The sequence below is a fragment of the Chinchilla lanigera genome, unplaced genomic scaffold, assembly GCF_000276665.1.
Source record: "Chinchilla lanigera isolate Chin_1 unplaced genomic scaffold, ChiLan1.0 scaffold00067, whole genome shotgun sequence".
Classification (NCBI taxonomy): domain Eukaryota; kingdom Metazoa; phylum Chordata; class Mammalia; order Rodentia; family Chinchillidae; genus Chinchilla; species Chinchilla lanigera.
In genome coordinates, this window is record NW_004955468.1 from 1,581,944 (window position 1) to 1,601,897 (window position 19,954).

General features: G+C 40.2%; 1 protein-coding gene across 2 annotated transcripts in view; it reads right to left on the reverse strand.

Moving 5' to 3' along the window:
- Znf573 (zinc finger protein 573) overlaps positions 1–14,545 on the reverse strand; it is a 74,051-nt gene extending 59,506 nt beyond the window's left edge. The window contains exons 1-5 of one of the 2 annotated variants that reach the window (XM_013522448.1): positions 14,100–14,545; positions 12,238–12,346; positions 8,154–8,242; positions 6,813–6,945; positions 5,112–5,207 (exon numbers count right to left, since the gene is read on the reverse strand). In XM_013522448.1, coding sequence (XP_013377902.1) covers positions 5,112–5,207; positions 6,813–6,945; positions 8,154–8,162 — 238 coding nt within the window. In that variant the 5' untranslated portion in view covers positions 8,163–8,242; positions 12,238–12,346; positions 14,100–14,545. Of the gene's footprint in view, positions 1–5,111; positions 5,208–6,812; positions 6,946–8,153; positions 8,243–12,237; positions 13,424–14,099 lie in introns of those variants that run through there. The other variant, XM_013522454.1, reaches the window with a different exon arrangement.
- Positions 14,546–19,954: the final 5,409 nt, after the last annotated feature.

Consider the following 19,954-nt stretch of genomic DNA (forward strand, 5'->3'; position numbering starts at 1 on the left):
TGAATAAATGAAAAGGGAGGTGATTCTCCCAATGTTCTTCCTACAGAACAAACGTAGAAAGAGAGAAATACAAAAGTACTCTTCTGCAAATATGGAAGTAAAAACTGATACAAGTGAAATTCACTGGTGAATGCTAAAAACAGGTGAAAGTTGGAGGTGAAATAGGATATGTGCGTTGTCTTACAGTATTTCCCTCAAGATATGTGTCAGTTCTAAAGGGAAATAGTAATTTTACTGTGGAGAAACCCGACAAACATCCCTTAACCAAGTGATCAATGTTAACAGGACCAGTAATAACATATTTACATCATACTGATACAATGCACCAAAAAGGACATCACATCTTTGTATGGGGTTATTAGCAAAAAAAAAAAAAAAAAAAAGAAAAAAAAAGAATTTACTTATGAGAAAGTAAACCAACCAGGTGGAATAATATTCTACGTAACTGTTCTCTTAGAAAACATCGAGAACACGACAGACAGGAAAGTCCACAAACCTGTCACAGGCTGGAAAAAAGACGAAGGAAACAATGATTCAAAAGACAGCGCCAGGCATGGTGGTGTGCCCCTGTAATCCCGGCGCTCCTGCAGGCTGAGGAGGGGATCCCAGGTTTGGGCCTAACCTGGGCAGTTCAGCAAGACACTGTCTCGAAAATAAAAAAAAAGGCTGGGGATAAAATTCAGTACAAAGGCTTTGGGTTCAAGCCCCAATACTGATGGTAAAGAAAAATCAAGATGGCATTTTAAATCTAAGTTCCAGAACAGAAAAAAAATATTACTGGAAAAACTGGTGAAATATGAGTGAAGCCTACCATTTACTACTATCAACAGTATGTTGGGGCTGGGGACTTAGCTCAGCGGCACAGAGCCGGCCTGGGAAGCACAAGGTCCTAAGTTTGATTCCCGGTACCAGAAAAAAAACCAAAAAATAAAAAATAAAATAAAACAGTATGTTAATTGCTTAAATTTTTTTGGTTTTTAGCTTTTTAGTTTTTTTTTGAAACAGATCAGGTCTCACTGTGGAGCTTAAGCCATCTTCCTCCTCAGCCTTGCAAGTAGCTAGAACTAAAGGCACTGCTTAGGGCTTTTTTTTTCATTATTTAGACAATACTTTATTAGTTCCTGTACTCAAACCTACATAAATAAGACCTTACATATTTAATACAGTGCATTACCCCTGCACAAATGGAAAAACATTAAGTTTCTAGACCAATATGGCTGTTAATTTCTATATAATGCTAGCAACACAATAGTGAACTGGGATACTATTTCCAAAGTTGACAGCACAGCTCAAATTTCCAAAAATCATATATGTGCTGGGCATGGTGGCACACGCCTGTAATCCTAGCATTCGGAAGGCTGAGGCAGGAGGATCTTTGTGAGTACGAGAACAGCTTGAACTACAAAGTGAGCTCAAGGCCAGTCTGAACTGCACAGTGAGACCCTGTCTCAAAAAGACCAAAAAAAAAATCATATATATGATTAGATATATCATATATACATACATTTATAAAATCATATATATATGATATATGTCATATATACATATATAGAGAGAGAGGGACAGAGAGTGCCAAAAATGTATACACCCTTCAGGAAAAGAAAAACCTGTTTAAATATTTTAGTAGTAAATTTACTGAGACATCATGAGACTAATACAAGCTACCTTTGGCCCCTGCTATTACAAGAGGTGCACAAAGTGGTGGCCATGAGCTTTCAGACATGTATTAGTACAGTGAACTGCTGAAGTATATACACATTCTGGGGAGGGGGCTCTCTATAAATCTCAGTAATAGTATGTTCTGCATCAACAGCAGCAATAGCTTTTCCAGGTTTTGCAGTCATTTGAACAAAATTATATGGATATCTAGCACACTTTATTAAAGAAATAAACAAAACCCTAAAAAACAGCAAAGTTCTGTTACTATTGTGGTACCTGGCACTTTTTAAAACATTAACTTCTCAATCATCATCTGGAAAGAAAGCATTTGAGACTAATTTCACTAAAAACAGTTCTGAGAGAGTATAATCACTAGTATGTATCATACAGTATGATACACTGCTGTCCTACATTGCTATAACACCGCTCTGTAAAGATACTTTACACTTTGTTTGATAAAACATTTTTTAAAAGTTTGAAAAGCCAGGCATGGTGGTGCATGCCTGTAACCCCAGCACTCAGGAGGCTGAGGTAGGAGGATCATTGTGAGCTCAAGGCCAGCCTGAACTGCATAGTGAGACCCTGTCTCAAAAAGATCAAAAAAATAAAAAAAGTTTTAAAAAAAGTTTTGGGGGTAAAAACCAAATGAACAACAGAAAAAAAAAAAAAAAAAAAGGATTTACACTGAGATAATTGAGTGCGTATTCTATCAAATCTGTCATGTTTGACTGGTGAGAGCTCCGCTGAACAAGAGAAACACCTCAAAGCTTTGGACCACAAGCAAAACATAAGACTACTGCAAAGAGAAGCAGTACCAAACATTGCTCATTTGGGAATACGCAAGACACTGAATCAATATTTAATCACTGGACCGCACATCCAGGAAGAAGGGAAAATCGGTTACCATTTTACTTTAATTGTAATTGTGTTCAATCCAATCACTATGTTACAAAAATAGCAAACTGCCAAAATAAAAAAGGAGGCTCCTTTATCTAGCACCAATTATCTGCGGTTCACTGCTTCCAATCCTACAAAAACCATAACCACATCCAAAGAACATAAAGGAGCAAAGAAACCACATCGGATGTATAAGCTGGAACCACTACATTGTTCAGGCTGAGCTATTCCTTTGTGGTGCTATTTTCCTCCTATTTCTGGTGTTTCATCTAACCATAAAGACTTTTAGACCTACACTGGGCCTTGTAGCCCACACCTATAATCTCAGCACTCAGGAGACTGAAGCAGAAGGATCAACTGTGAGTTCAAGGCCACCTTGGGCTAACCAATGAGTTCAAGGCCAGCCAGAACCACATAGTGAGAGCTTGTCTCAAAAAAAACCAAAACACAAAAATCATAATAGTGCAGCTGAGAGCAAAGCTCAGTGCTACAGAGCATGCCTGGCATGTGCAAGGCCACCGGGTTCAATCCCCGGCATGGCCAAAAAAAAAGAAAGAAAAAAGAAATCACAAACAGCAGTTATACTCAGGAGGGATAAGATGGCAACTGGGAAGAGACGTAAGAAGGGCTTTAAAGCTGACCCTAAAGCTTCTCTTTGTTTAAAAGTACTGCTTAAGCCGGGTGTGGTGGTGCACACCTGTAATCCCAGCACTTGGGAGGCTGAGGCAGAAGGATCATTGCGAGTTCGAGGCCCAGCCTGGGCTACAAAGTGAGTTCAAGGCCAGCCTGAACTGCATAGCGACACCGTGTCTCAAAAAAAAAAAAAAAAAAAAAAAAAAAAAAAAAAAAAAAAAAAAAAACCCTGCTTAAAAAGTACAAAAGAATCTGGTATATCATTATTATAACCTTCCTGTAACTCTCAAATTTTATTAAAGTAGTTAAAAAGTGTTTTAATACTTGATCTGGGTATAGCGATATGTTTATTTAATGTTATGTTCTCTAACATTGTTTGAAATATCTTAAATTAAAATAAAAAACAAATTATATCACTGAATTTAAGCATTCTCCATTCTTATTACTAATAATTCAAGTTCCACAACAATTCACATGATGTTATTCATAACAGTAAAAATTCTACTTCTTTTTCTTTTTTCTTTTGGTGGCATAGGGGATTGAACTCAGGGACTTGATAGGCAGGCACTCTACTACTGAGCTATATCACTCACCAGCCCTAAATTCTTTTTTTTTTTTTTTTTTCTTGGCAGGGGGTAGTGGGGATTGAACCTAAGGCCTTTACATTGAGTACATTTGCACCTCATTTTATACTTTTATTTTGAGACAGAGTCTCCCTAAGCTGCCCAGGCTGGGCTGGAACTTGTAATCCTCCTGCAGCATCCTCCCGGAGCGCTGAGATTGGAGGAATATGTCATAACAGTCAGCTCTGAATTCATTTTTTTTTATCAGTGTCCTCTCAGGGTCTCTACTATGGTCTATTTGGTGCTCTTTAAACTCACATAATTCTCCCTGTTCCCCTTGCTCTACTCTGCGCATTTTTTCTCCTGACTGCCCCAGCAGTCTTTCTCTAAAGTCTTTACTCAGCTTAGAATATTCTTCCCCAGATAAACACAAGGTCTATGTCCTAACATCATGTCCCTTCTTAAATATTACCACTCCAGAGAAGTTACCCCAGCCTTCATATCTAAAATGGCCCAACCTAACTGGCCATGGTGGCCCAGACCTGTAGTTACGGTACTCTAGGAGGCTGAGGCCGGAGGATCTGAAATTCCACTCCAGCCTGGGCAACTCAGCCACTTAGTGAGATCCTGTCTCAAAATAAAGAATTTTAAAAAGGTCTGGGGATGTAGCTCAGGGCAAAGACCTGGATTCAATCCCCAGTGCTACAAAATAAGTGAATGAATAAATAAAATGGCCTAACCTTTGCTTATATTCCATTATGTTATTTGCTTACCTATCTACCTATTTTATTTAGGTAGGCTTAGGGAGACTCTGTCTCAAAATAAAAGTATAAAATGAAGTGCAAATGTACTCAGTGTAAAGGCTTTAGGTTCAATCCCCACTACCTACCTATCTTATTTATTTTCCTATCTACTTACTCTAATATAATGTAAATTCCATACAAGCCAGGATCTGATAAGTTTTATTTACTATAATGTAAATTCCACACAAGCCAGGATCTGATAAGTTTTATTTACTACCTCTACACCATGCCTGTGTGTTTATGTGTATGTAAAAGGGGTGCTGAAAAGCCACTGAACCCAAAATACAGCTGAAATAGCGCAAAGAAAAAAGAAAGCCCCATCACTGAAAATAGGTTTGAAATAAGAGAAGTAGGATGATTGGTAAACAAAGGAAAGTTGATGCTCCTTCCATAGCTCATGTGGAGATTTTTAATTCTCTTCTGAGGTCACAGGCCTGTGTTCTACAAGTCTTGGTACCTTGGAAGGGGGCTTGATGAACAATAATACAAACAAGTGTCTCCTCTCCCTTATGGAGTAGGCTGTTCCAGCTCTGACTGCTCTCTCTGCTTTCCTTACCCGTGTAAGGTCTTCGTGTTTCTTCCCTCAGAATCATCCAGGGCTCTTTTCCTTGCTCCAATAAATCAATCACATGTGGCTTAGAAATCGATTGTCCTGTTCACAAGAAAAGAAATGGCATAAAAATAAAAATAAAGTCACAGAAACCTTTGAGTTTTAATTAAATCTGCAATAAGCTAAAGGTTAAATGTTTCTGATAAAGACTTTGGATAAAAGACAGAACCAGCAGTAATAGCACAGGCCTAAAATCCCTAGCATTCGAAAGAGTGAGGCGGGATATCAAAATTCAAGTTTTGGGACTGGGGATTTAGCTCAGCGGCACAGCGCCTGCCTGGCAAGCGCAAGGTCATGAGTTCGATTCCCGGTATCGGGGTGTGGGGAGAAGACAAAAATTCAAGTCTCAACTGGGCAACTTAATAATACTCTGTCTCAAAATTTTAAAATTTTGAATGAGGCCTTTTTGAGACAGGGTAGTGGGGCAATCCTCCTACCTCAGCCTTCTCGGTGTTTGAACTAGAGGTGTACACCACCACACTTAACTTCCAAAGGGAAAAAAAAATTTAAAGGAGCTGGGGATGTAACTTAGAGGTTGTCTTGAGGTCCAAGTTCTAGTACTTCCCACCCCACGTTTATAAAGAGTATAATAATTTAAGAAATAAGACAGGTATGGTGAAACTTTATTTTAAAATCTTTTTTTTTTTTTGAGATAAGTTCTCATGGTATTGCCCAGGTGAGACTCAAACTTCTCGGTTCAAGTGATCTTCAGCTTTCTCGGTAGCTGGGACTGTAAACATGTGCTACCACTCTTAGCCAGGTCTGTCTCTGAAGAGAAAGTTAAACAGTAAAAGTCTCTGGAGGCAGACAGTTCTGGCACAAATTTTTCCTCTTAAATGCACCAATATTAGGACTTTGATCATGTCACTTCAGCTCACTAGTCCATAGTATTGGCAATTAATCTGGCTATATTACACTACTATAGTACAGTTATTTGATTACTAGAAGAGTGCCTGGGATATAAAATATTATTTCCATAAGAGCATAACAAGAAACATTCTGCCAGGTGTAGCGATGCATACCTGGGATCCTAGCTACTGGGAGAATGAGGCAGGAACATTGCAAGTTTGAGGCCAGCCTTAGAAATTTATCAAGACCTTGTTTTAAAAGTTAAAACAAGGGCAGGGGTAGAGGACTTGCCTGAGTCCCTCTCCCACCCCCGCTGCCAAAAAGCTATCCTGATTGTCTTATAAAAATCTTCATTCCATATTGAATGCAAAGTTCATGAACTGAAACTTTTAACCATAAGTCATAAAAATTCACTGCACGACTAAAATGTGGATTCTTTCATTTTAAATGAATACTGTTCACCCCACTCACTGCTGTATAAGTCAAAGGCTCTTCTTATACTCAGAGCAAATCAGGAGTATTCCTCTAATTTTGTCCTTGCAGTACAACAGAGGATAACAGAGCTCATCTGCAGGAATTTTTAGAATAGCACAAGGGGAAACCAGCTATCCTGCACAATGGCTATTCATTAAGTATACAGAATTTTAATCTGGAATCTGGCCCCTTAGATATTAATTGGTAGACCTAAAATTGTCCAGAAGAAGAAATTCACCATAAGTCTTGAAATACAGCCTTGAAATTCCTTGTGTTTAAAGGTAACACATCACATTTTAAATTACTTGCAGTACATACACTTACCCAGAGAAACGAGGTTCCTGTAATTCTCCAGCATCACATCTCTATACAAGTCCCTCTGTCTAGGGTCCAGGTAGTCCCACTCCTGCTGAGAAAAGTCTATGGCCACATCCCTGAATGTCACTAATTCCTGAAACTACAAACACAGGTATCATAATACGTAAAGAAACATTTTCAAGAAGGAAAGAGAATAAACAAATACATGAAAAGAAAGGTATGATATTGTAAAATTGGCTAATAAGCAGTAGTAGACTAAAGTAGGTATCTACCTACTCCTGAAGAATATTATCCCTGCACACAAACCTTTCTGTGTATCAAGGACTGCCACAATAGTTTAGGTTTAGGCAGGTGTGGTGGCGCACACCTATAGCAGACACCTGTAATCCTAGCACTCAGGAGGCTGAGCCTGGAGGATCACTGTGAGTTTGATGCCAGCCTGGTCTACATAGTGAGTTCAAGGCCAGTCTGAACCACAGAATGAAACTCTGTCTACAAAATGAAAAAGTTTATGTTTGCTGAGGGATGGATAAAATAAAATTCAAGTTTCTTTATTCAATAAAGTATTAGAAACAATCAGTTTGTTAGTGGTATGATGGATAAACTTCCACTAAATGTTAATTTCTACAGTATTTTCCCATTAAAAAAAGATGGGTCCTTTCCAAATTTAATATAATAATCTCCTTTTTTGGGGGTCTTTTTGAGATTGAGTCTCACTATGCAGTTCAGGCTGGCCTTGAGCTCACTTTGTAGCCCAGGCTGATCTCGAACTCACAATGATCCTTCTGCCTCAGCCTCCTAAATGCTGGGATTACAGGCATGAACCACCATGCCCAGCTAAAACTCTCCATTTAAAAGAAGACGCTTTGGCAAAATTTTTTTAAAATCTCAGTATTTCTATAAACTTCAGGCTCAGCATTTATGTCGAAGCATATCAGAAGCACTTTTGCTTATACAAATAAATTTTGTACCAGCCATGTAACAATCCATTTTATTGTGAACATCTCAGGAAGCCAAATTATTTGCTGTCACTGTCACTGTGTTAGGAGAAACTGGAGAGCAGATAACTGAATGAGGACTTCTTAAGTAGGAAGCTTTAGGTTAATAATAATAATAAAGCCAGGCGTGGTGGCGCACGTTTGTAATCCTAGCAGTCAGCACTGGAGAGGCTGAGGCAGGAGGATCGTTGCAAGTTCGAGATCAGCCTGAGCTACAAAGTGAGCTCAAAGCCAGCCTGAACTGCATAGTGAGACCCTATCTCAAAAAAAGACAAAAATAAAAAATAAAAAAACTACCTTTACCTAAAACCTTAATATTGCAAGGAAACAGAAAAAGTAATCAACTTACACAGATCATAGTTTTAGAAATGTAAGCTCTGATCAGTCCTTCTCAATGGTCCAGTACTGGAAAAACTTTGACCTCCTGAGAATCTAGAGCTGATAGAAGAAAAAAGGTTTTAAGGTTTCTAATAGGACCTAATTCAATAAAACCTTTCTGCTTTTCCATTTCTTCTTCCAAAATCAGTTTCCTACAGCTGCACACATAATTTAGGGGAAAACAGATGGATTGGAGCTGTCCTCTAAACCCAAGAAACCCAGCTACAGAAAGATAGTTGCAGCCAGGTGTGGTGGCACATGCCTGTTATCCCAGCACCTGGAAGGCTGAGGCAGGAGGATCACTGCAAGTTCGAGACCAGCCTGGGCTACAAAGTGAGCTCAAGCCTGAACTGCATAGTGAGATCCTGTCTCAAAAAGAAAAAAAAGTGTAGTTGCAGAGTACATGTTCACTTCTGTAGTGAAGCCTGATCTTCACCTGAGACTGGGCTCTCTGGCTTTCCATGAGAAGATCCACCTGTCTTCACTCCCAGTCTTTAAGGCTGAAAGAGGCCTCATAATTCAATCTAGCACCTCTTTCATGTCATATCAACTGAAGTTGGTCAATAAATGGGAGATAACACAGCAAAGAAGAAATTGCAAAGGCCTGGTTCTGTGTTAGGAACATACACGTAACAGAACACAAAGTAGTCACTAAATGCAAGTAGGGAAACATACTTAAGGACATGGAAAATATTTCAGATATACTGCCATTAGAAAATTAAGATTAAAAATAGAACACAGTATGATTAAATCATTTACAAAGAGAGAGGTCACACAACACCAATACATTGAAAAGGTCTAGTGATTTATTTTGGCATATTATAGAATCCTATTATCATTATTATTTTTTAGTTGTGATCCTGATGCTTTGCTTTAAATATATTTCATAATTTTAACACTGGTCATAAATTAATTTAAAAATATACATGTGTGCATGTACACACAAGTACATGTGTACACACCAATATGTGTGTTAAAAGGCAGGTTTATTTTGTCACTTAGGTATAACAGCTTCCAGACAACTGCTAAACCTACTTAATCCATTAATCTCACTTAAAAAAAACTAGAGGCTATAGGCTTACAGAATAAATTCCACTTCCCTTCACACAAATTCCACTGGTTCAGTTATACTTGTTCAAATCTTACAGAGATGGCTAGAATACAGCCAATGCCATGAATTATCAAGGCACATCACTTGAATCTCTTTAGTGGTCTTTATTATACACTGACGTACACTTACTCCTATTCATAGTTTATGCATCTTGCTGGACTCTTAGCATTTAAAAGTAGCAACTAAATAATAGTTACTGCATCACTCCAACTGCAAATTTCACAGGGAGATATATATAAATATTTGTAATATATTGTGTATATATAATACACATTTGTGATCCAACTAAATGTCTGATTTGTCAGTACATGTGGTGGCTTTTGCTGGTAGGTAATCTTAATGCATGGGAGGCTGACGCAGGAGGATTGCCACAAGTTCAAGGCCAGCTTGGTCTACATAGTGAGTTAAAGGCCAGCCTGAATTAGATAGTGAGACCCTGTCTCAAAAAGTAAAAAAAAAATTTAATAAAGAACTGGAAACATGTCTAACACATAAGTTGAAAGAATTATGTTGTAGTACTGTATATACCCACATTTTAATGGTCAATAGCAACAAGTAATGAAAAGACACTTATGATGAATTACTGAATGAGGCAGGTAGATTTTAAAAATTAGCAATATTGGAAAGGTGGTCTCTTGAGGTAACTAAAACATATTGCTGTCCTCAAAGGACATGACTTTATGATTTAAACTCTGGTATTTGACATATCGGGATCTTAAAATTTCATTGGTGAACTGGAAAAGACTATTACCTACCATATGAGAAGTCTGAAGAAGTAAAATAATGCATATAAAATATTTAAGAATATGACATGCTGGGGATATAGCTCAGTGGCACAGCTTCTGCCTGGCAAGTGCAAGGTCCTGAGTTCCATTCCCAGTATCAAAAAAAAAAAAAACTGGAAAGAATATGACACATTTTTATTATAAAGGCCCATAAACATGTGTGAGTCAAACCCACATTTATTCTTTAGAATATTTTTATTAATGAACTATTAATTTTAATTGTATGAGTTTTATTATATCTAACAATAAGTGCTTAACAGAAAAAAATCACAAAAATTAAGTATTACTTTTTAAATATTTATTGTTTATAAAAAAGCACCAAAATTTTCAACGTCAACTGGTTTTTGGTGTACAGTCTAAGAAAGAACACAAATAATTTCTATATGAACTACAATGAAAATACTAATACCACTCTATGAAAAAATAATCTTTACTTCAATTTTCACACTAAGGCAGTCTCATACATGAAAACATCACATTCCACATACAGGTATCATTTACACTGATAGCACATGTTTTCTGCTTTCTTGGCCTTTTTTATAGGACATACTTGGCCATCTCACTGGTCTTGGTCAGGTGTTTGTTATTATATTACGTACTGTGTAGTTAACAGAAACATAAAATATCAATAAAGTATTAAAATTTCAATATGTATTGCAGGTTTAGAATAAACATCAACAGTTTCACATCAGCTGTGCACTTGCTTTGAAAACTTAAGAGGTAATACCAGAAATAAAAATCTATATGAGTGGTGCATGCCTATAATCTCAGCACTTGGGTGGCTGAGGCAGGAAAATTGCCATGAGCTCAAGACTGGCTTGGACTATGTAAGTGAGTTCATATCCAAGTATTTCTTAAAATAAACACTAAAATTATGAGGAAGGATACTCATGAAGAAAACTGTGAACTCTAACACTAAATTGGAAAAACAATGTGATTGAAATAATACTTACCATGTCATGGACAACCTTCAGTTATTAGTGTAATTCAAACTTTTTGTTATCAAGATCTCTCTGTGAATGAATATACTTCATGTAAGTGAAATTAACAGAGTGAAAGAATACATAAAAAGCAAACAGAAAAAGAGTTCTTTTGGTTTTTGTGAGACAGGGTCTTGCTATGTAGTTCAGGCTGGTCTTGAACTCACTATGTAGTCAAGGTTGTCCTCAAACTCATGATCCTTATTTTATATAATCATCTCTACTATTACTGTTTTGTTTTTAAACCAATAGCTCTAAATCTTTTTGGTCATGTTTATCTTGATAATCTCAAGAATATACAACACTTCTGAATTTTAATGGTTTGCAACTTTAAATGGTTTGCAGTTCCTTGGAACCAAGAGAGCAATGAAAAGGTTGAAGATTGATAAAGAATCCTTGTTCTTTACCCACTGAACCTCCTGATAATTTTCATAACTTGCAAATAATCGTCAATTCCTTTCACATATGTTACTACCAAACCCTGAAGGTCATAGAATCATGACACAATAGTTAATATTTTTTTTTTTTTTGTCTTTTTGAGAGAGGGTTTCATTATGCAGTTCAGGCTGGCCTTGAAATCACTTTGTAGCCCAGGCTGGCCTCCACTCAGGATGATCTTCCTGCCTCAGGCTCCCAAGTGCTGGGATTACAAGTGTGCATCACCACGCCCAGCTCAACAGTTAATATTTGTTGAGCACTCATGTTGCAGCCTCTGATGTCACAGGCTTTACCTTTTTACTCTCATGACACTCCTGTGAAGTAGGTCCTATAATAACATACATCTCAAGTATGAGTAGATGTAATCCCAGTACTCTGGGGGACTGAGGCAGGAAGATCTCAAATTTAAGCCCAGCCCGGGCAACTTAACAAGACCCTATATCAAAATAAAGAAATAAAAAGGGCTGGGGATGTAGTGCACTGCAAAGGCCCTGGGATCAATCCCCAGTGCCTGCCCCCACACCATCTGAAAGCTGTCATCAGCCATGTGATAAGGATAGTCTCATCAGAGAAAGACAGTATCGCCAAGTGTTCTCTCAACTTAAACTGAAGCCAGTTTGAACCTGCTGTACAAATAGAGTTTGGGATCCTAGAGTTGTTCTAGATGAGGTCCGACACAGTCTGAGTGAATACAATGCCCAGACTTATACGTATAAGAATTGAAGGAGCTGAGATACAAACCAAATTTAGGTATCCAGGGCCCATTGTCTTCAATGTCACATCACACTGCCTCTCACAGACCATACAGTGATGTTCCTGAAACCACAGGCTGCCACACTGCAAACAACACCTGATCAGAAATAATTACTTCTTAGGAGTCATCTAAGTATGCTCCTCCCCTTCTCGATGTAGACATCTCTGCTCAAACACCCAGTTACATACAGTTCACTTCCAAAAGTTCCACAAAGCAGATGACTTAAGCTAACAGCTATAGAAATGTTTAAAACCATTGATTTTCAGATTGAATCAGTGCAGGAAAAATGAAAGGGTGAAACAAAATAAACTGCAATAAAATATAGCCACATTATGCTCTTTCCTCAATAAGTAATTAAAATATTTATTTATTTATTTATTTTGGGTTTTTCTTCCAGTACCAGGAATTGAACTCAACCTTGCACTTGCCAGGCAGGCACTGTGCCACTGAGCTAAATCTCCGATTAAAATATTTAGATTCAATCCTTTCAAAAGTTCTCACAAAACCTAATTAAGTGAGATTGATATATAATTTAAATTTTTATTAATGATTAATAAGAATATTTCTTAATATACTATATATCTTCTTTATGTCTAACTGTATAAAAATAGCTATTAGCTGCATAATATTTAATCATATGTATTAACCATTTACTTAATTTCTATAATGCTGAATGCAAATTTTTCAAGTAATTATAAACAGAAAAATTGTTGTTCTTGATTCTGGACCCCTACGTCTAAACCTCTTGGAAAAAGCCAGCTGATTATGGCTGTGTGCACATGTAATCTCAGCATATGGGAAGCTGATGCAGGTGCATTGCAAGATGGAGCCCAACTTGGGCAATGAGGATATTTAGCGAGACTTTTTCTCAAGTAAAAAAAAACAAAAAGCGTTGGGGATGCAGCTCGGTGCAAAGATCCTGGGTTCAAACCTCAATAACGGAAGAAAATGTGTAAAGTAGGATAGATCAGACCCAAGATAGTGCATATAAATGACTCATTATTCTGCAGTTATTTACTGTTGAAAGCTGGGCATGAGGGCACTCCAGGAGGCTGAATCAGGAGATTTAGAAAGTTCGAGCCCATCCTGTCAAGTTTAGCAAGTTAGCAAGACCCTGACTCAACATTAAGGAAAAAAAAAATTTTTAAGGGCTAGCTCAGTGCAAAGGCCCTGGGTTCGATCCCCAGTACCAGAAAAAAAACCACAACGCCAAAGCAAAACAAACTAACCAACAACGACAACAACAAAACTCCACTAACTTAAACACTGTTTTTTGTTTTGTTTTGTTTTGTTTTGATCGAACTCGGGACTTTGCACTTGCCAGGCAGGCGCCCTGCCGCTGAGCTATACCCCGGGCCCTAAACATTGATTTTTAAATATCAAACAATTCTTTACATCAGGATCCTTCTTTGGGAAAACAGCAGAACCAGAGAGGGGAAAAGGGTCATGAGTCATGGGCCGTTCTTGGACAGAATGACTTAGTTATAACTTCATGCAGGTCCACATCCCCCTTGCTCATAAGCAGACAAAGGGAGCAGAGAGGCTGGAATCTATGTAGGCTCACGACGATTCCTGGCGTCACAGCTCTGGGAAACTGAGGTTCTGAGACATGCAGCTAGCTGGCCCTCAAATTTCCCAAAGAAGTCTCAGGCACTCCCAATCCAACAGCAAGGCAATGCTTGATTGCCGGAAAACCCGTTTAGGTTTTAGCATCAGACTTTGTTTTTGCAGACGTTTCTGAGAGACCCGAGTAGCTGTTAAGGGAAAGGGCAAAGGAAGTAGCAGGGAACCTACAACGGATCCTAGTGACAGAGGCACAGCAATCGACGCACACGAAACAGACACGTACCTCACCGCCCCATGACGCGAGCACACCACCCGCTGCCCCTCGCAAAAGCGCAGAGACGGGCAGGCATATCCCAGCCCTCTCGCTCGCAACTTTCTCTGTGCCTGCCTGCCTGCCTCTCACTGTCTCTCACGAGGTCGCCTACGTTTCCCATCTCTGTCTGTCTGTCTGTCTGTCTGTCTGTCTGTCTGTCTCTCTCTCTCTCTCTCTCTCTCTCTCTCACACACACACACACACACACACACACACACACACACACACACACACACACCAGGTTCACCAATACACTGGCCTTGGATTCCGGTTTACAAACAGCCTTCCATACTGCGGGCTTCCATTCTTTGAAAGGCTTTTTCTAGCTCCGGGCGATTCAGGGCTGGCTGCAATTTAATCCAGTTTCCCAGAGTCCTGTCGGTGAGTACTTTCAGTTTACAGCATTCTGGAAGAAGTTTAACTTACCCCGAAAAGCTCAAAAACCACGCAAAGAAAGAAAACCACAGACCGAGTTCGCCCGTTGCTCTCTGGGAAATGTAGTTGAAGCCTGAATATCCGAGGCCGCGGAGGCTTGTGGGAAAAACAGGCCGGAGTCCAAAAATCCCCCTGGGAAAGCAGCCGGAAGCACTAAGCGCAAACACCAGCTCTGCGGGACTTTGTTTTCAATATGCTAGCAAGGCGCATGCGCAAGGAAGTGCCAAGGGTTACAACCAGGTGTCACCGCGCCTAGCTGGTTTTCTGGTGCCAGTGTCTACGAGTATGTACCCAAGCCTGGAACGGTGCTAGAAGCCTGTAATTTGGGAGGATGAAGCAGGGGGGTCTCCAGATTGAGGCAAGCCTGGAACAAAAACTCCCTCTCAAACAAACAAAAGAGGGTGTGTCCTAAGTGGAATAGAAGATGCTAGTGAACCAAGACTAGATCTAAATTTTTGAAGGCAGACATTCTTGCTTGTTCCCTCTGGTAGCTCCAGCTTATAAAACATAGAAAAAGTAACTTTTAAAAAATTGACAAGCTGGTTGTGGTTGGGTTGCATTCTCATTCTCAGTGGAGAATTTTGATTTTTTGTTTTTGAGATAGGGGCTCACTGTAGTTCAAACTGGGCTTGAACTCAATATGTAGCTGTTATGGTTGATACATTGTGTCAACTTGAGTCTAGAGGCTTGACTAAGTACTCAGCAGTTCTACATTCTGGGTGAAAAGGACATGACCTTCCGCTGTAGGATGTTGTTCATTGTGTCAATTTGATAAGTTTAGAAGGTTAACTAAGTGATTGAATGGGGACCAGGGTCCTTACTTTGTATTCATCCGGCGCCTGTGCCAGAGGAGAGCCCAGAGATGGTGCGGGCATGGGTGGATAGCCAGTATATAATATAAGGGGGGATAAGAGGCTTGCTCCCCCGCCCTTTTTGCTCTTGCTGCGTTTGCTACTTTCCCCCACCCTGAACTGTTGCCCTGTGCCATGAGCCACTCTGCCTTGGCGCCTTGGCACCAGCCAAGTACAGACTGAAACCTCCACAAACTGTGACCTAAATAAACTTTTCCTTCCTTAATATTGGGCGTCAGGTATTTTGTCTTAGAGAAAGGTAACTAAAACAATAGCCCAGGCCAGCCTTGAACTCACAGCAATCCTCCTGCCTCAGCCTCCCAAGTGCTGGGATTATAGGTGTGCACCACGCCTGGCTTTTGAAACAGTTTTAATTAGTGGTCACTTTGGTTAGCTTGAGTCCTTGCTTTCAGTAATACTGGAAATGAAAACTAAAGCACAAAGCTACGGGGGAGGGTGTTAACCAGAAAGTTAGAAGACAAAAAAGGACTGCAGTTTAAAGTAGCTATAGGGGGCACAATCTGATACAGGGGTTCAGGGTGGTCCAGCCTTTCCCTTTTAAAATTTTACTTAGAGATAGGATCTTGCTAAATTGCCCATGCTGGGCTTTAACTTTTGGTTTTCCTGCCTCAGCCTCCTCTTGAGTAGCTAGGATTAAAGGTGTGCACCATGATGTGGAAGGACAGATGTTGATCTAGGAATATGATGTTGTTGGGTGTAGTGGCACACACCTGTAATCCCAGCCGGCAAGAAGCTGAGGCAGGAAGATTGCTGAAAATTTGAGGCCATCCTGGACTACACAGTGAGTTTGAGGCCAGCCTGAACTACATTTATTGTGTTTTTAAAAGACAAAAAAGGATTTCCTATGTAGGAACTAAATTTGAAAATTTAGAAGAAACAAGTTCCTAGTAACATGCAATGATCCAAATCTGCTATGTGGTGTAACAGACAATCTAAACAATACTATTTCTACTAAAGAAATTTAATCCATTTACAAACATTTCCAATAAGACAATTGTAGATTAGATGACATCTTTATTAAGGAACAACAACAACAAAAAAAACCTGCTAAAAGTCAGAACATACTCTATTTTATGAGATAAAATAGACAATGAACTTTAAAAGATACTCAAGAGAAAAATATTTACATCACTCTCACTGATGAACACATACGCAACAATGCTACTTGAGTTTTACAGTGAAAGCCCTGGCTCACAGTGCCCCAACAGACTATGGCCATCAGTCCTGAGGCAGAAGACTAGGGAATGGCAAAGGTGACAAGAGAAGTAGGTGTGATCTCTTAATAACAAAATTCCAGGACAAATACCCACAACAATTCCCGGAGTCCTTTTCATGGATTTTTCTTGAGAACTTGAGCAATTTTTCAGTAGAGTGGCTTAGAGATGACATCTGCCTGAGGAATGAGTGATATAAAAAGGAAAACCTGGGGGCTGGGGATTTAGCTCAGCGGCAAAAGCGCCTCCCTGGCAAGTGCAAGGTCGTGAGTTCGGTTCCCGGTACTGGAGAAAAACCAAAAAAAAAAAAGGAAAATCTGGGCCTGGGGGATTTAGCTCAGTGGCACGGTGCTTGCTTGGCAAGTGCGAGGCTGTGAGTTCGATTCCCAGTACCGGAAAAAAATCTAAAATAAAATAAAATTTAAAAAAATAAAATAAAAAGGAAAATCCACATTGAGTTTTCCTCTACTACGTTCTTTCACTCTAGGTTTTACTCTTATGCTGTAGAGTGTACTTTTTTTAAAAAAAATACTTTTACTTAAAAAACAAACAAACAAACTTTTACTTGGCCCACACTCACTCTGCAGAGACTGCTTCTTTTCCTACCTTTAATAAATGTAAAACCTTGCTATCATTTACACTTCTCTTGACAAATTATTTGATCAGGACAAAAAGAACCTAGAAACCACCTCTCATGGGCGACACCAGCACCTTAAAAACCCGATAATGGTCCCAAAACACCAATCAAGGAAATGAATAGTGGTGAAGGGTAGGAAAAGAGCCATGGCCATGCTGGAAGCACAGGTAAGAGTTCAAGATCTGTCAGCCAGGCACGGTGGCACAAGCCTGGGCTAAAGCAGGAGGATCGCTTCAAATTTGAGGCCAGCTACATAATGAGTTCAAGGCCAGCCTGAATTACGGAGCGCGACCCTGTCAAAAAAAAAAAAAAAAAAAAATCTGTGTTCCAGGAACTGACATGAACCTTAGGATTGTGTAGAAAAGATCAAGCTGAGTGTGGTGGGGTACACCTGTAATCCCAGCACGGGGGAGGCGAGGTCGGAGTTCAAGGCCAGCCCGAGCCTCAAGGTGAGTTTCAGGTCAGCCTGTATTACAGAGTGAGACCGGTGTCAAAAAAAAAACTTCGGGGGAAACAAGGTCAAGGGCTGGGGGTTTGCATAGTTGGTAAGGTATGTAATTCTGGTCAAGTTGGGTCTGAGCAATCTTTATCTCAGGACTGGTTCTGCAAGCTGGTTCTGGAGAAGTCCTTAAGGCCTTAGGGAACAATCTGATTCCCGTAAAATGACTGTTCTTGCTTGTGTTTTGAGGGTGGTCCCCTACTCAGCCGTTGCCACTTGTCCACGCATTTGTCCAGGAGTGCCCCTAGAAGCCGCATTTGGGAAGCCAATGGAAACTTTCAGGGGAGGAAGAGACTGCGATCCTGCGGAGTGCTGTGACCGCAAAGGACCTCGAGAAATGTGGTCCAGCGCTGGAAGACTTAACTACCTGGATCTGGGTCGTGCAGTCGCTCTTTGCCAGATGCCTGATGCCAAGCACAATGTTCTGCAGGGGGGAAAAAAAAGACTGGGAAGTTCCAGGGTACACCAAACAGCTTCTGTAAGAAGTTTTCTTTCAAACTGGTGATCATACCAAGGAATACTTTCCGAACTTCAAGTTGCCTACTTCTGTTGAGAAAAGCACTCTCGGACAGTGAGGATCTCGCGGGAAGTTGGTTACAATGCAGTGCATTCTGGGAAACGTAGTGCACTGCGAGCCCAGAAAAATGGCTGAACTGACAGGAATGATGTTGTTCGCGATCTTATAACCGCGCGACCGAACGTAATGAGTACCTGGCCAGACAGCGCTCGATTGTCTTCGGAGGACGCTGACGCGTCCGGGTACAATGTGTACTTTTGTATAGGGGTGAGTGTGGTTATTGGTTCTAAGCAGTTGGAGCCGGGAGGTAAGGCCTGTCCTCCTTGGACATTAGGCTGCGGATCCCGGGATGGGGCTGGAACTGCACACAAGACACCAGCTGAAGGCCCTGCGGCTGGCGGGTGTGGCAGGAGTGACCGGCTGCAGGGAGCATGTGACTGTGTGCCAGAGCGTGCGCGTGAGACCATCAGAGTGTGAGTGACAGATTCACGATTTCGGATCCCCCCTTGCACCGTGCAGTGCGGGAAAGTAACGGTAGTTGTTTGAGGTCTCGTTGGAAAGGAAAAAGCTGAATAATAGATGTGGTAGCAGTATAAAACAGGGTTTCTGTTTAGCAGATGTTTATTACATAAAATATCCATTGTGACTTTTATATATAAACTGAAAGCAATTTTAAAAACTCAGTTGGCCATACATGTGTGAGCCTATTTTTGGACTTTTTTTTTTTTTTTTTTTAAAGACGAGGTCTCACAATGTATTTCAGGGTGGCATTGAACTCACTTTGTAGTCCGGTCTGTCCTCATGGCGATTCTCCTACTTCAGCCTCCCCAGTGCTGGGATTATAGGTGTGTGCCACTGTGCTCGGTCTGGACTCTATTTTGTTCTGCTGATCTGTTTATGTGTCTGAAAACCACCCACCCACTCTCCTGATTGCTGCAGCTTAAATTTAGAAGTCAAGAAATGTAAGTTATCCAGCTTTGTTCATTTTCAAAATTTAAGTGTTCTCCGTCTTTTGCATTTCCATATTGATTCCTTCCTGCCTTCTTTCTTCCCCCGATTCTTTCTCCTTCCCTTCCTTCTTCTCTTTCTCCTTTTTTCCTTTCCTCCCTCGTAGGAACCAGCCAGGAGTTTGTCTCTGACGAGGGCTGAACAAGCATAAAAAACAAAAAGATGCAGAATTAATTTAGAAAGAGGGGTCAGGGAGCTCTTGTATCTCTTAGGCAAAGACCCTTGAACATTTGGCTTACCTCGATTTTATTCATAAACTACATTCCCAGGTAAACAGTTGGATTTCAGCTGTGTTGACTTTTCCCTCGAACTTGCAACTTGCCTGCCACCTGCATGCTGCCGAAAGAGCACAGCTTGACACCTTTTCCATTGTACCCCCAGAGGAGGTCAGTTAGGCCCCCATCCTCATTATCGGGTCTCCTACACTTCCTGTCTGGATTGAACCCAGGATCTTCTTACTGAGTTATAACCACAGCCCCCACTTCCTTCTTAGTTTTTATTTTGAGGCAAGGTTTTGTAAAGTTGCTAAATTGCCCAGGTGGGTTTTCAACTTGTGATCCTCTTGTGTCAGCCACCTACGGTGGAGAACTACAGGTGTGCACCTCCAACCCCAGCCCAGAATTAACTCCTTAACAACATAAAT